At 41.6% G+C, this 12,701-nt stretch overlaps 1 protein-coding gene across 1 annotated transcript in view; it reads left to right on the forward strand.

Annotated features, from left to right (window-relative positions):
- Nucleotides 1-5,168, forward strand: part of MFSD12 (major facilitator superfamily domain containing 12) — a 388,387-nt gene extending 383,219 nt beyond the window's left edge. Inside the window, exon 10 of the mRNA XM_082275559.1 lies at nt 5,015-5,168. Within this exon, the coding sequence (XP_082131685.1) occupies nt 5,015-5,091 (77 nt within the window). The 3' untranslated portion in view covers nt 5,092-5,168. The remainder of the gene's footprint in view (nt 1-5,014) is intronic.
- The last annotated feature ends 7,533 nt before the right edge of the window (nt 5,169-12,701 follow it).

The following is a 12,701-nucleotide window of genomic DNA, read 5'->3' on the forward strand; positions in this document are numbered from 1 at the left end:
TTCTGAACATAAATGAACATATGCTGTGAATGCTGAAATCCACTTTCTCAAAACCACTTGATTTATTTTTCTTTTCATTGCACTTGTGCATTTAGTAGACAATTGCTGTTCTCTGATTTTATTTTATTGGTAAATATCAAAATAATCAGGAAGACCTTGATTGAAAAGAGGTTTGAGGCCTTTCTGAAGGCATCCGCCAATTCAAAGTGAACTAAGTGCATGGCTAGGGTCCTGGAGGTGCTTCAGGGAGGTTCCTCTTCCCGCCAATGCTTAGAACTACTTCCAGAAGCCCTAAGCTTCTGTGTGGATGGGCTTGAAATTGCTGTTACTTTTCTAATTCATCTTCGAGGACATAAGATTTATGCTCTAAATGTAATCTGTCCGGCCATAAAAGTGTGGATTTAACAGGGTTGACATTAACGTGCATCCCTAAATATTTAATTATTTTGGAAAACAATGTATCAGCTCTTCATTGTTCTGCCCGGAATATGTATTACTATTTGAAGCGCTTTTATATAATGTTGAGCAGTAGTACAGTGTTTAGCATGTATTGCACTTTGTATAATGTTTACCAATAGTCCTATGTGCTTTTATTGCACATTGCTAAAGTATAGTGAAAAGCTGGTGGGAAGAGGTAAGCTGCCATCGCTGGTGCATGACCAACTTAGAGGTAAGTTTGCCAGTGTGTAATGCTCGTATATTGCTAGTGCTACCACATATCCTCAGTTTTGCTTTAATACGAAGTCTATAAGCAAAACCAGTTGTAGGATAAGTTCACCTTTTTAAAAAAATAATAAATGCACATCTTTTTTGCAGGTAAAAAAAAAAAATGTATATAAAGAAAGGAGTGGGTATAAATACTGATAGTTGATAAATAGGGCCCACTCACCCAGTGCTAAAATATTAAAGAGAGAGATATCCCCCCCTAGAATTCTAGATGGGGTACTGAGCTGCTGCTATATATAATAAGAAATCAAACATAGGGTGTATCCTAAATATTTTTACACCTGCATAGGCATATAAAATGAAGTATACACTAGCAGCGCTAATGTGTCTCAATGAACACATATGCATATATCCATAAACACAATAAGTGAATAGAAATCAAAGGATGGAAGTAAAAACACGTCCTTGGTGCTGATATAACACCACCTATAGACAGTGTATAAACATACAGTCCTCAAAATACAGGAAAATCCGGTACTCCAAGGTTGATATAGTGTCCACAATCATGCATGAAACATGAAAAGATGCCTCCACCTCACCGCTGTGCATGCCCTATGGTAGTGGACACTTACCAGAGGCAGTATGACCATAAGCCTGTATATCCAATGAAGGAGATGCCTTTTCCTCTAAATACCGAAGACCCCAAAGCGGACCAGCTCCTCACATCCAAATAAGGAAGGATTCAGACCAATATTTCCAGATGGACATGAAAATATAGCAAGGCACTCATAGCGTAATCTTGTAACGATCTGATTTATTAATAAAATCCTCCCAAACCCTTCAAAAGTTACTCTGACTAGTTTTCCTTGTAACGGCAGACGTATCTTCCCTGTATACAGTGATTCAGCACGAGAATGCCCTACTAGCCCTTAACTGTGCATTCAGTAAGAGACTAGATCTCCCTGATCCCCAAAAGATGTTCTTTAGATATGCCTTAGAATTTTGTTTATCACATAATTGTTTTTGGTTTAATGGAACCTTTTACTCCCAAAGGCGCGGCGATGGGCGCTAAATTTGCCCCTAGCCTCGCCAACCTTTTTATGGGAGAGTGGGAGGATCGTTTTAAATATGCCGCACAAAAAAATGAACTGAATGTATAAACGGTATATAGACTATCTATTTTTCACTCGAGTGGGCTCTGAAAGTTCTTTTAGAATCCTTTGCAGACTCACTGAATTCCAATCGAAATAACATCCGATTTGGAATTCAATTGGAGTCGCGAAACAATTCTTTACCTGGATGTGGAGGTCATGTTGAGAGGTGGCCATTTGGAAACAAGGGTTTACTTCAAGCCTACTGACTGTAAAGGCTACCTCCCAGTCCAAAGTGGCCATCACCATCAGTGGTTAAAGAACATCCCCAAGGGACAAATCCTACGGGTTAGGAGGAATTGTACCACAGATGCAGATTTCTTATCGCAGTCCCTTATTATTAAACAACGGTTTGTGGAAAAAGGGTACATTAGCCTGGATTTGGACAGGAGTATAGCCGAGGTTGGTAGACTTTCACAGGAAGATTGCCTGGCTGAACACAGTAGGCAATCCAATACTAAACACGAATGGAGTTTCCTGACTCAATACTCAGTATAAGGAGGTAGAGGAAATTATTAGGCGACATTGGGGGAGTGTTGTGTTTGGACAAAATTCTACGAAAAGCACTACCTCCTTCACCTACCTTTGTTTATAAGAAAGCACCCACCTTTGGTGATCAAATAGTTCATAAGGTACTTGATCCTCCTGTTAAACCAAAAATGTTTTGGGATAATAGGGTTGTTGTTTTTGCCTGCCGCCACTGTAGGGCTTGTAGACAAGTACACACCCATTTGAGGGGTTTTTCCTCATTCTCTTCATCAGCCAATGAAAGTAATTTTGAAATCAAAGATTTCATTACCTGCAATACAACCCATGTAGTATACTGTCTGGAATGTCCCTGTGGATTAATTTATATTGGCAGGACCAAAAGAACCCTTGCTGTTTGAACCCTTTCCTGATGTTAGCAATATGTTCAGAAATTCTAAGATCACAATGTGTCACTGCACTTTAAGCACCATCATAACCAGGATCCATCCCATTTAAAATTTGGGGGGATTGAACGAGTTGACCCTGTTTTGAGGGGTTCCAATAGGGTCAGGGAACTCTCTAAACGAGAGACCCATTGGATTTTTTTGACCAACTCGCTTCATCCCAATGGACTAAATATAGACCTGGATATTGCTTTATAAGCAATTACTAGATTGGTTTAGTGGTCCTATAGTACATATTAATTATGGTGTCCCCTTTTTATACAGGATTCCTTTTTCACATATTTTTTTTTCTTTATATATTCATTGATTGTTTTAAGTTCCCATATGTTTACAGTGATGTATCTCATTCTGGGCATTTGGGACTCCATGTTTGATTGGCTGCCCTAGAATTATTTATTATTTTACCATTTTATAATGTATATGAATCGCAGATTGCTACTTTATAGTTTTATCTGTGATAGCATATTTGATGCGTTTTGCATTTTAGGTGGTCATATGGCATACATGGTGTGTATTTATGTATGTGACATTTAGAAGTGTCTTTTTGCCATATTATCTTTTAAAGGCCTTGTGTTATTCATGCATATATTTTATGTGTCATTTAGAAGTGTCCTTAGTTATATAATTTTGTAAATGTTTTCCGCCATCTATTTATGTATATATTTAATAAATTGCATTATGAGCACTGTATGATATGCAGAGATATTTACAGTAATGCGGGTGATCTTCCTATGACCCAAGTGTCTGTTGGTATATATGGCCGTTTGCGGACCATGGAAGGGTTAACGGACATTGTGTAGGAAGGAACGCTTACTGTTGGCGGAAGTATGGGCAACATCTTTGTTCCAAGTTGAGGGGGCGGATATGCGGAGGCTCAGTGTCATCTACGTAAGTGGATTGGGAGCCGGCACCGCCTACTTCATCGGATGATAAATGAGTGACTGTACCGCGTGCCCACGCCCTCCGTAGAAGTCCTGTGATGACGAAACGCGTAAGGGCGTGAGCACGCGGTCACCAAGGAAACCCGGCGACTGACGTCATACCCGGAAGCGAGTCGCCATGGTACCAGGCGGCTCACTGCCAGTCAAGGGGGAACGTTCTACCGGACGCAGGTTTACCTTACCTTACCTTATCATTGATATGCTTTTACTTTTATTCTTTATGTGAGTGTAACTTTTGAAGGGTTTGGGAGGATTTTATTAATCAAATCGTTAAAAGATTACGCTATGAGTGTCTTGCTATATTTTCATGTCCATCTGGAAATATTGGTCTGATTCCTTCCTTATTTGGATATGAGGAGCTGGTCCGCTTTGGGGTCTTCGGTATTTAGAGGAAAAGGCATCTCCTTCATTGGATATACAGGCTTATGGTCCTACTGCCTCTGGTAAGTGTCCACTACCATAGGGCATGCACAGCGGTGAGTTGGAGGCATCTTTTCACGTTTCATGCATGATTGTGGACACTATCAACCTTGGAGTACCGGATTTCCTGTATTTTGGACTTTTCGCATGAGGAATGTATATTTATACACTGTCTATAGGTGGTGATATATCAGCACCAAGGACGTGTTTTTTTCTTCCATCCTATCATTTCTATTCACTTATTGTGTTTATGGATATATGCATATGTGATCATTGAGACACATTAGCGCTGCTAGTGTATATTTCATTTTATATGGCTATGCAGGTGTAAAACTTAAAAAAAAAAATATGCATTTATAATTTTTTTTAATTGGAGCCTGGAAAGCATTGCTGCTCATCTGCTGATTGAGGGTGCCATGCTGGACTCCTGCAGACTTTTCAGTGTATCTGTCTGTACCTCGTATGGTAGGAAAAGACAAACTACCAGAGTGCTCAACGGCGTCCTGGTACTTCATTTAAACTACAAGCCAACAGCCACAAAGGCTTTCGGGACTTGTAGATTCCCATTCACAGAGGACTGGGAATGAATGATGTGGCTGGGTGGGCAGAGCCCCGCTTGTCACGTTATTTTCAAACAGGGACAGTGGGCGCTTAGAAGATGCCCGCCTGATGTCACTGGGGAGAGGCTGCAACTGCTGCAATATGTTACATGTGCCACCCTTAATATGGGTGGAACATGTAATGTGTTCCAAAAGGTGAACTTATCCTTAAATTTCCAATTTTCTTTTAATAAATGTCCTTATAATGTCTATAACTAAAGAAAACCTCACATTTGTGCAAATTTCACTATTTTAAAGGACATCTTTAAAAATTCTTCTGATACTTTATTTTTTATATTTTGCAGGCAAAGTGTCAGCATCTTCGATACAAGAATCTTCAGGGACTATAAACTCACAGGATGTTAGTGCAGTGAATGCTTGAATTTATTTACTACATACCTACCTCGGTTTATGTGCTTTGTTTTGCACAGATATTTGAGATTTGTCAACTTTGACACACATCAGGGCAACACAAACGGATTGGTAAATTGTATGGGACAAATTTGCAGATAAATATAAAAAATTACTTTGTGCTTAAAACACTGCAAATAAAAAGTTCCCTGCTTTAGGTTTAAGAAGAAAATTGTTGCAAGCAAGGGCCCTTTCACACTGATTAGTTTTTCCTGCGTTTTTTACCTTGCAAGAAAAAGGTTTCCATTCAAATCCTATGTGACTCTTTACACCACTGTGTTACAGGTGTGGTGCATTTTGAAAAGTCCTACATTCTGCATCTTTAGTGCGGTTTTGAAAACTGCACCAAAAACGCATCTTCCTATTGAAATGAATGCAAATTGTGGTAAAATTGCTGTAAAAACATTGCTTTTTTTTGGTGTGTTTTTGTGTCCATTTTAAAGGTGCAGGCAACCCAAATACGCACCAAAAAAGCCTCAAACGCATTTGAAACACAGCAAAACTGTGGTGAAAATGCACATGCGTTTTTACAGCAATTTTTCTACAGAGCAGTGTAAAAGGGCCCTAAATGAGTGCATTTCCATTTTTGCTTCCAAATTGGAAAAAACACCTACTTTGAAGTATATGTTATATGTTCCCATTCACATAGCATAAAAATACAATTGCTGCTTACATTTTTAGTTGCCTAAACTAGATACCTAGGGTTCCCTTATATAATGTTATGGAGGGGTTATGAAGTTATTATTTCCATATTTAACCCTGTCTGTAATGTGTTAGCAGATCTCCTTATTTGTAAACCCACCCTTCGATAGGACAGACCAAGTTGAAATCTAAAGAGCTTAAAAAGTCTGCATTGTAAATTTAGGGGAAACTAAATTTGCCCCCCCACTTTGTCCTTCTGAAATTGTTTAGGATAGTTTGCAGTGCGGTCTTACCCTGTTCCAAAGAAAAAATTGGAAAGGTCAAAAATTATATAAAAAAAAAAAAGTTATGCTGTGTGAATGTGAACACACAAAATTCGACTGCACAAATAGAAAGAAAAACGAAGTCTGTTGAAGATATTTGCAATGCTGTGTAATTGTTGAGGACTAGAAGTGCATTGTTAAAAATCACGCACAAAAAATGATGCAAGGCAGATGGGTTTGCACCATAAACTGTATGTGCCTAATGCTGTTGATAACTTCCTTGATTCGCTGTAAAATAAATTTTATGAAGATAATTTTTTGATTGTTGATGTACTTTCTATGTATTAGAATTCCTTTTTGTTGTGCAATAACCTGTAAACCATAAAAAATAAAAACAAAAAACCTGAAGCATCGTCTCAACCCCATGGAATGGATCAGAAATATTTTTCTTTACAGTAGAAATGCAAATCTTGGTCTTCTGATGAAATCGCTGTGATCCAAAGCAGCAACTGCTCATGGGAGGAGTTGGAAAGACACCTTGCATATCTTCATGTACACCCTGGCAGAGGACAGCTCCCAAAAGTTCTATGCCTATAGGTATTCTGTGAGTTGCCAGCACTTGTGTGAGGGAGGCAGTGTGGATGGACTGTGGGTGGTGAGCTCAACATTAATGGAGGAGTAGGTAACTTCCCTGTTATCTCTACAGATCATTCAGGGCAATTATACCACATGTAAATAGCAAAAGAATTGGGACAAACAGTGAGTATTACTAGGCGGTCTGAATTCACATGTAGTGCGTGGCTAAGTAATGTCCAATAGTGCTGCCAGTCACATAATAATCTTTTTTCCCATTAAGGGACACCGGATTGTAGGTAAATTCTTAGACATATGGGTTATACTTTCACCTTCAAGAGGTTGGGTTACTGACAAACAAAAAAAGCAGTTAAGCCAGCCACTGTATAACCACACCTCAAACTGTTATGCCTCTTTTTTTGTTTTCTTAGTGTACTAGGTTGAACGCCTTTTCACTGGCTGAGAAAACTCGAAATCTAATTTTACTAGACCTTATTTTTTCCCAAAAAAATCTCCGTACTGTTTACTTTGTTGACTTGAGCTAGTCTCCACACACGATCTCGATCAGTGTATCTTCAGCTGTACCTGGACCCTACTGGACTGATTGCAGGGTTAGCCTGGAATATGATATTCAGGCACTGGCATTTGCATTATGGCATTTTTAGTTTGCTGCAGAACAGTATCCAGATCCAGTGTTGTGGCCCAGAGTAGTGGCACAGCCTCTAGTGTGACCCAGTCTCTGAAGACTCCTGCTGTATGTAAGCCTTTGGTCATGGTGGGATTCCTCTGGAATGTGAATCATGAGACTGGACTCTGCTTAGTGATACTTTTCAGACCTCTTTGTACTGAGTTAGTTAACCAGATTGCTCTCCAGGCCTGGCACAGCCTTTGAGGTAACCCAGTTTTAAAGAAGTCGCATAGTTAGTAAGAACAGCTGCACTGAAGCAGTGGGGCCGAACTGGTACCTCTTGAGCGTGATTTTAAAAATGACTGCAATCCTACAGCAGTAACAGTCAAAGCTGAGGGAACTGACCACTGAAGTCATCTGCTGGATGTCATTTTGCACGTGTGCTCTCTGTAGTCTTTCTCACATCAGTCAACCCAGAGGAAGCAACTTCCCACTGCTACTCCAGCTTTTGAAATGCTTTGTGGATTAACCACTCCAATCTTTCCACTGCCCGCCTACAGTGATTTGGTCACCTCCGACACCTCCCTCTTTATCAGCTGTGTGGGTTTGTGCATAATATGAACCTATTTTTTTTTTTTTTCTTTAAAAAATAAAAAAATCTTTGATAATGAGGGAAAAAGTTAGACATAATGGGTGTATGTGATACATGAATGTTACAGTATAAAATACCATGTAAGCCCTCTTGGGGGGCCTATCCAACCATTCTACAACAAAATTGCATTTAGCCACCTTATAGACAATCTAAAAAAAAAAATACGTAAGTCAAAAACCATAATTACCCCAAGAAAAGAGTTGGTACTTAAAGTGTGAACATAAATGTCTTAGGCGTTTGCCTTAGTCCAAACATGTCGACCTGCAAGGGGTACCTCTATTTTCACCATCCTTTTGAGACAGAGTAGAGATAGAGGGTGAAAATGGGATTTTGGCAAAAAAGCCGGAGAAGGCTAAAGAAGTTGAAATGGCAGCAAGTAATAGAAATAGAGAAACGAAGAGAACAGAAAAAAATGGGGGGTAGCTACTTAGTGCAACATGTCTTTTTTTATCCACTTCAATACCGAACACTTTCACCTCCTTCCTGCCCAGGTCAATTTTCAGTCCACAGTGCAGTCGCACTTTGACAATTACTCATGCATGCACCACTTCAATAAAATTGCATTTTTTAAATCCTTTTTTCTCTTACGTCCTCTGACAGTCGCCGCCCACTCATACAGTCTGCACTTCTGGGTATTGATCTTATCCACAGGAGTAAGCTAGGCATAAGATTTTGTTAGAAAACATTCACAAAACCTTACATAGTTACATATACCTTTGTATAGACACACCTACAGGGGGCTGTCCCTTTGGTCCAATACCCCCAGCTAGCAGCATTCCCAAATCAGTTTGTCTTTGCCTAGCATAGGAGTAGGCTGGCCTTTCCCTGGCTGGGGCTGCAGTCTCAGCCTTTTTACTTCTTATTATTTTTTCTCTCTGAGAGAGTGTTTTTTTCTTTACAATAATAGCTTTTTATTTGGTCCTGCGCTTAGTCGGACTTCGGGCTGGGAATCACACTGGTTATCCTAGGGCCTTATGGAATCCCAGCCTGCCATCGAGCGTTAGCAGGCTATGCGTATGCCCAGGCCTCGCAAATGACCATGTCCCTGTCCTCAGGGACGAGCCTGCGAAGTGGCTACTTCGCCTGGGATGTCTCAACTGTGGTACGCCGCGTGTTGCTAGCCTCCTTTTCGGCTGACGGCACCACCACCCAGAGTGGGAGTGGGTGTCACAGAGACGTAACGCGTACAGGGGGATGGAAACATTGCTGTATCGCACTTGTATACTACAGCGTTTTGTGAGTACCCTGATTTTTCAATTAAACTTCTGCCTGATCAAGTTATACAGAGAGAAGTGTTCCCCTTTTTTCATCTATGGCCCTGTGATATGGATGGATGAGCTGTGCTGTCTGACATGTCTGACACCTGGGTCAGACATTAACCACTTTAATACAGGGCACTTCCCTCCCTTCCCGCCCAGGCCAATTTTCCCCTTTTAGCGCTGTTGCATTTTAAATGACAATTGCGCGGTCATGCAACACTGTACCTACACCAAATTTATGTCATTTTCCCCCCACAAATAGAGCTTTCTTTCGGTGGTATTTGATCATCTGTGCGATTTTTACTTTTTGCTAAACAAATAAAAAAAGACCGAAAAGTTTAAAAAAAAAAAAAAAAAAATTTGTTTATGTTATACAATTTTGTAAATAAATAATTTTTTTCCTGCACTGATGAGCACTGATGAGACTGCACTGACAGGCACTGATGAGGAGGCACTGATGGGGTGGCACTGATGGGGTGGCACTGATGGGGTGGCACTGATAGGCGGCACTGATAGGCGGCACTGATATGCGGCACTGATAGGCACTGATATGTGGCACTGATAGGTAGCACTGATATGCAGCATTGGTGGGCACTGATAGGCGGCACTGCTGGGCACTGATAGGCGGCATTGATGGGCACTGATAGGTGGCACTGACGGGCACTGATAGGTGGCACTGACGGGCACTAATGGGCACTGATAGGCGGCACTGGTGGGCACTGATGGGCGGCACTGATCGGCACTGACAGGCGGCACTGATGGGCACTGATAGGCGGCACCGGTGGGCAATAATGGGCACTGGTGGGCGACACTTAAGGATGGCAATGATGGGCACTTGTGGGCAGCACTGATAGGGAGGGCACTGGTGGGCAGCACTGATGGGGTGGGCAATGGGGGGCTCCCTGAGCCCTGATTGCCATCCCTGGTGGCCATAGTGGGCATCCCTGGGGTCATAGTGGGCATCCCTGGGGTCATAGTGGGCATCCCTGGGGTCATAGTGGGCATCCCTGGTGGATCTAGTGGCATCCCCCCCCCGAGGGTCTGCACTGGTAATCAATGATCTGATTACCAGTGCCGACCCCCCCCCCTGTCAGGGGAGCCGCCGATCGGCGCTCCTTTACTCGTGCCTGTCAGGCACGAACTAAGGAAAGCCGATCAACGGCTGTTCCTATTTACTATGTGACCAGCCGTGATTGGACACGGCTGATCACATGGTAAAGAGCCTCCGTCAGAGGCTCTTTACCGAGATCGGAGATGCAGGGTGTCAGACTGACACCTCGCATCACCGATCGCCGCTCTGCGCGCCCCCGGGGGGCGCCCAGAGCGGAGTTATCCTGCCGCCGTCATATGACGTCCGGTCAGGATAACTCAACCACATTCCCGCCGTCATTCTGTTATAGGGCGGGCGGGAAGTGGTTAAGGTGAGAGGCTTGCACTTCTGGTGGTGGATTCTCTCAGTCAGAGAAGTTTTGGTCACCTTTGTGTTGGAGAAGTTTTTTATCTAGAGATCACAGCACTTTATATACACCTGGATTTTTATATATGTTATTTCCGAAAGGACTTATTCAATATTCATGTCACGTATTTAATCACATGGACTTTTGTTGCAATATTTTGAGATTGAATATCTTTAATATTTTTCATATGCACTTTGTTTGATTTAGCGCAACACGTATTATTTACTGAATCATTTATTTGTGTAGTGGGATCACATGTGTTTGCAGCTGATCACATTTAATAATTTTTTTAGGTTTCATACTGCGCTGATAGTTTTTCACATTTTTGGTTTATGTTGATCATATCCCCCACTTAAGCTCCGGAGGATTTGGCTGCTCAAAGACTAGGCCCTATTTTGCGATTCGGCACTGCGTGAATTTAACAGACAATGGCGCGGTCGTGCGCCGCTGTACCCAAATGAAATTGACGTCCTTTTTTTCCCACAGAGCTTTCTTTTGGTGGTATTTGATCACCTGTGCGATTTTTATTTTTTGCGCTATAAACAAAAAAAGAGCGACAATTTTAATAAAAATAACTATTTTTCACATTTTTTTTATATGAAATTTAAAAAAAAAATGTAAAAATCTAATTTTTTTAACATTTTAGGCTAATTTGTTTTCTGCTACATATTTTTGGTAAAAAAAATCGCAATAAGCGTATTTTGATTGGTTTGCGCAAAAGTTATTGCGTTTACTAACTACGGGAAAGATTTATGTCATTTTTATTTATTTATTTTTTTAACTAGTAATGGCGGCGATCTGCAATTTTTTTTGCGTGACTGCGACTTTGCGGCGGACAGATCGGACCCCTGACTGACATTTTTGACACTTTTGATGACAAAAAGTCATCAGCCTTTTTTCTTTCCCCCCCCCCCCCCCCCCCTCATCATGCCTTTACCTCTCTACCTCTTCTTCTTTCTATGCTACTTTCTCTCTTTCTCCTCATGTTCTTCTTTCTCTTCTCTCGTATCTAAGCACTCCTCTGAGTCACACTCGAGACATACTTCCCACCTAGGCCGGCGGTGTATAGCCCCCGCTGGAGTATGCTCCTCCAAAAAGTCTTATATCATGGTATGGGCCCTTCGGAGAGATAATATCCACTACACCTCAACCTGGCCAAACCTCACTACCTTTACGAATTACTTAAAAACTTGGGCGACTTTTCTATGCTACTTTGCCTTTTGTTGCACAATGTCTTTACGCTCTATTAGTAACCTTATCATCAATGGCTGGTCATGGGTGCTCACATCCGGGGTCAGTTTCCTGAAATGGTCTTCGAGGATTGATTTATTTATGTTTTTGAGCGTGACTTAAGTTGATACCAGTGTTTATGCTGTTCTTACAATTGACAATATTACCTGGTCCTTGTTTGTTCTAAAAGTTTTTGTATCACTTTGTATACCCTTTGATCTACATTTCTAAATAAAACAAAAAAATTTTATGGAGAAAAAAAAAAAAATGCACTGTTACTGTAAAAATGACACTGGCAGGGAAGGGGTTAACCTTACTGGTGATCAAAGGGTTAAATATGTCCCCAGGGGCGTGATTTTAACTGGGGGGGTGGCTTGTGATATCACAGAGATCTATACGATCCTTTATCAGTCTGTCCTTCTCCCTCGCTTGAGAGAGATTGCGAGTAGCCAGCGGCCATCGAAGCCGCCGGTCACACGCGCTGGCTCCCCAGGGAACGAGCGGGGGCAGGAGCGCGGCGCACGCTTGCCCCCTACAGGCTCGTTGGCGAGTGACGTACCCCTACGTCACTTTGCCTGTAAGTGGCTGACTGCCGCAGAATATAGTCGTGTGGCGGTCGGCAAGTGGTTAATCTCCTCTTCTCAAGAGAGAATAAATTCCGTTCCCCTAATCTTTCCTCGTAGCTGAGCTCATCAATGCCTCTTATTAGTTTAGTTGCCCTTCTATGCACTTTCCCAGTTCCCCGATATCACCTTTCTTAACCTACTCTTTCTATTGAGCATTCTGTTTCACTTTTGGGGGTATTTCCTTCTCTGATTCTTGCACTAGTCCTCACATTCATGTCCTTGCTGCTAAACATCTACAATATATACTTACA

Source organism: Pelophylax lessonae (genome assembly GCF_965119305.1).
Source record: "Pelophylax lessonae genome assembly, chromosome: 1".
NCBI classification, from domain to species: Eukaryota; Metazoa; Chordata; class Amphibia; order Anura; family Ranidae; genus Pelophylax; species Pelophylax lessonae.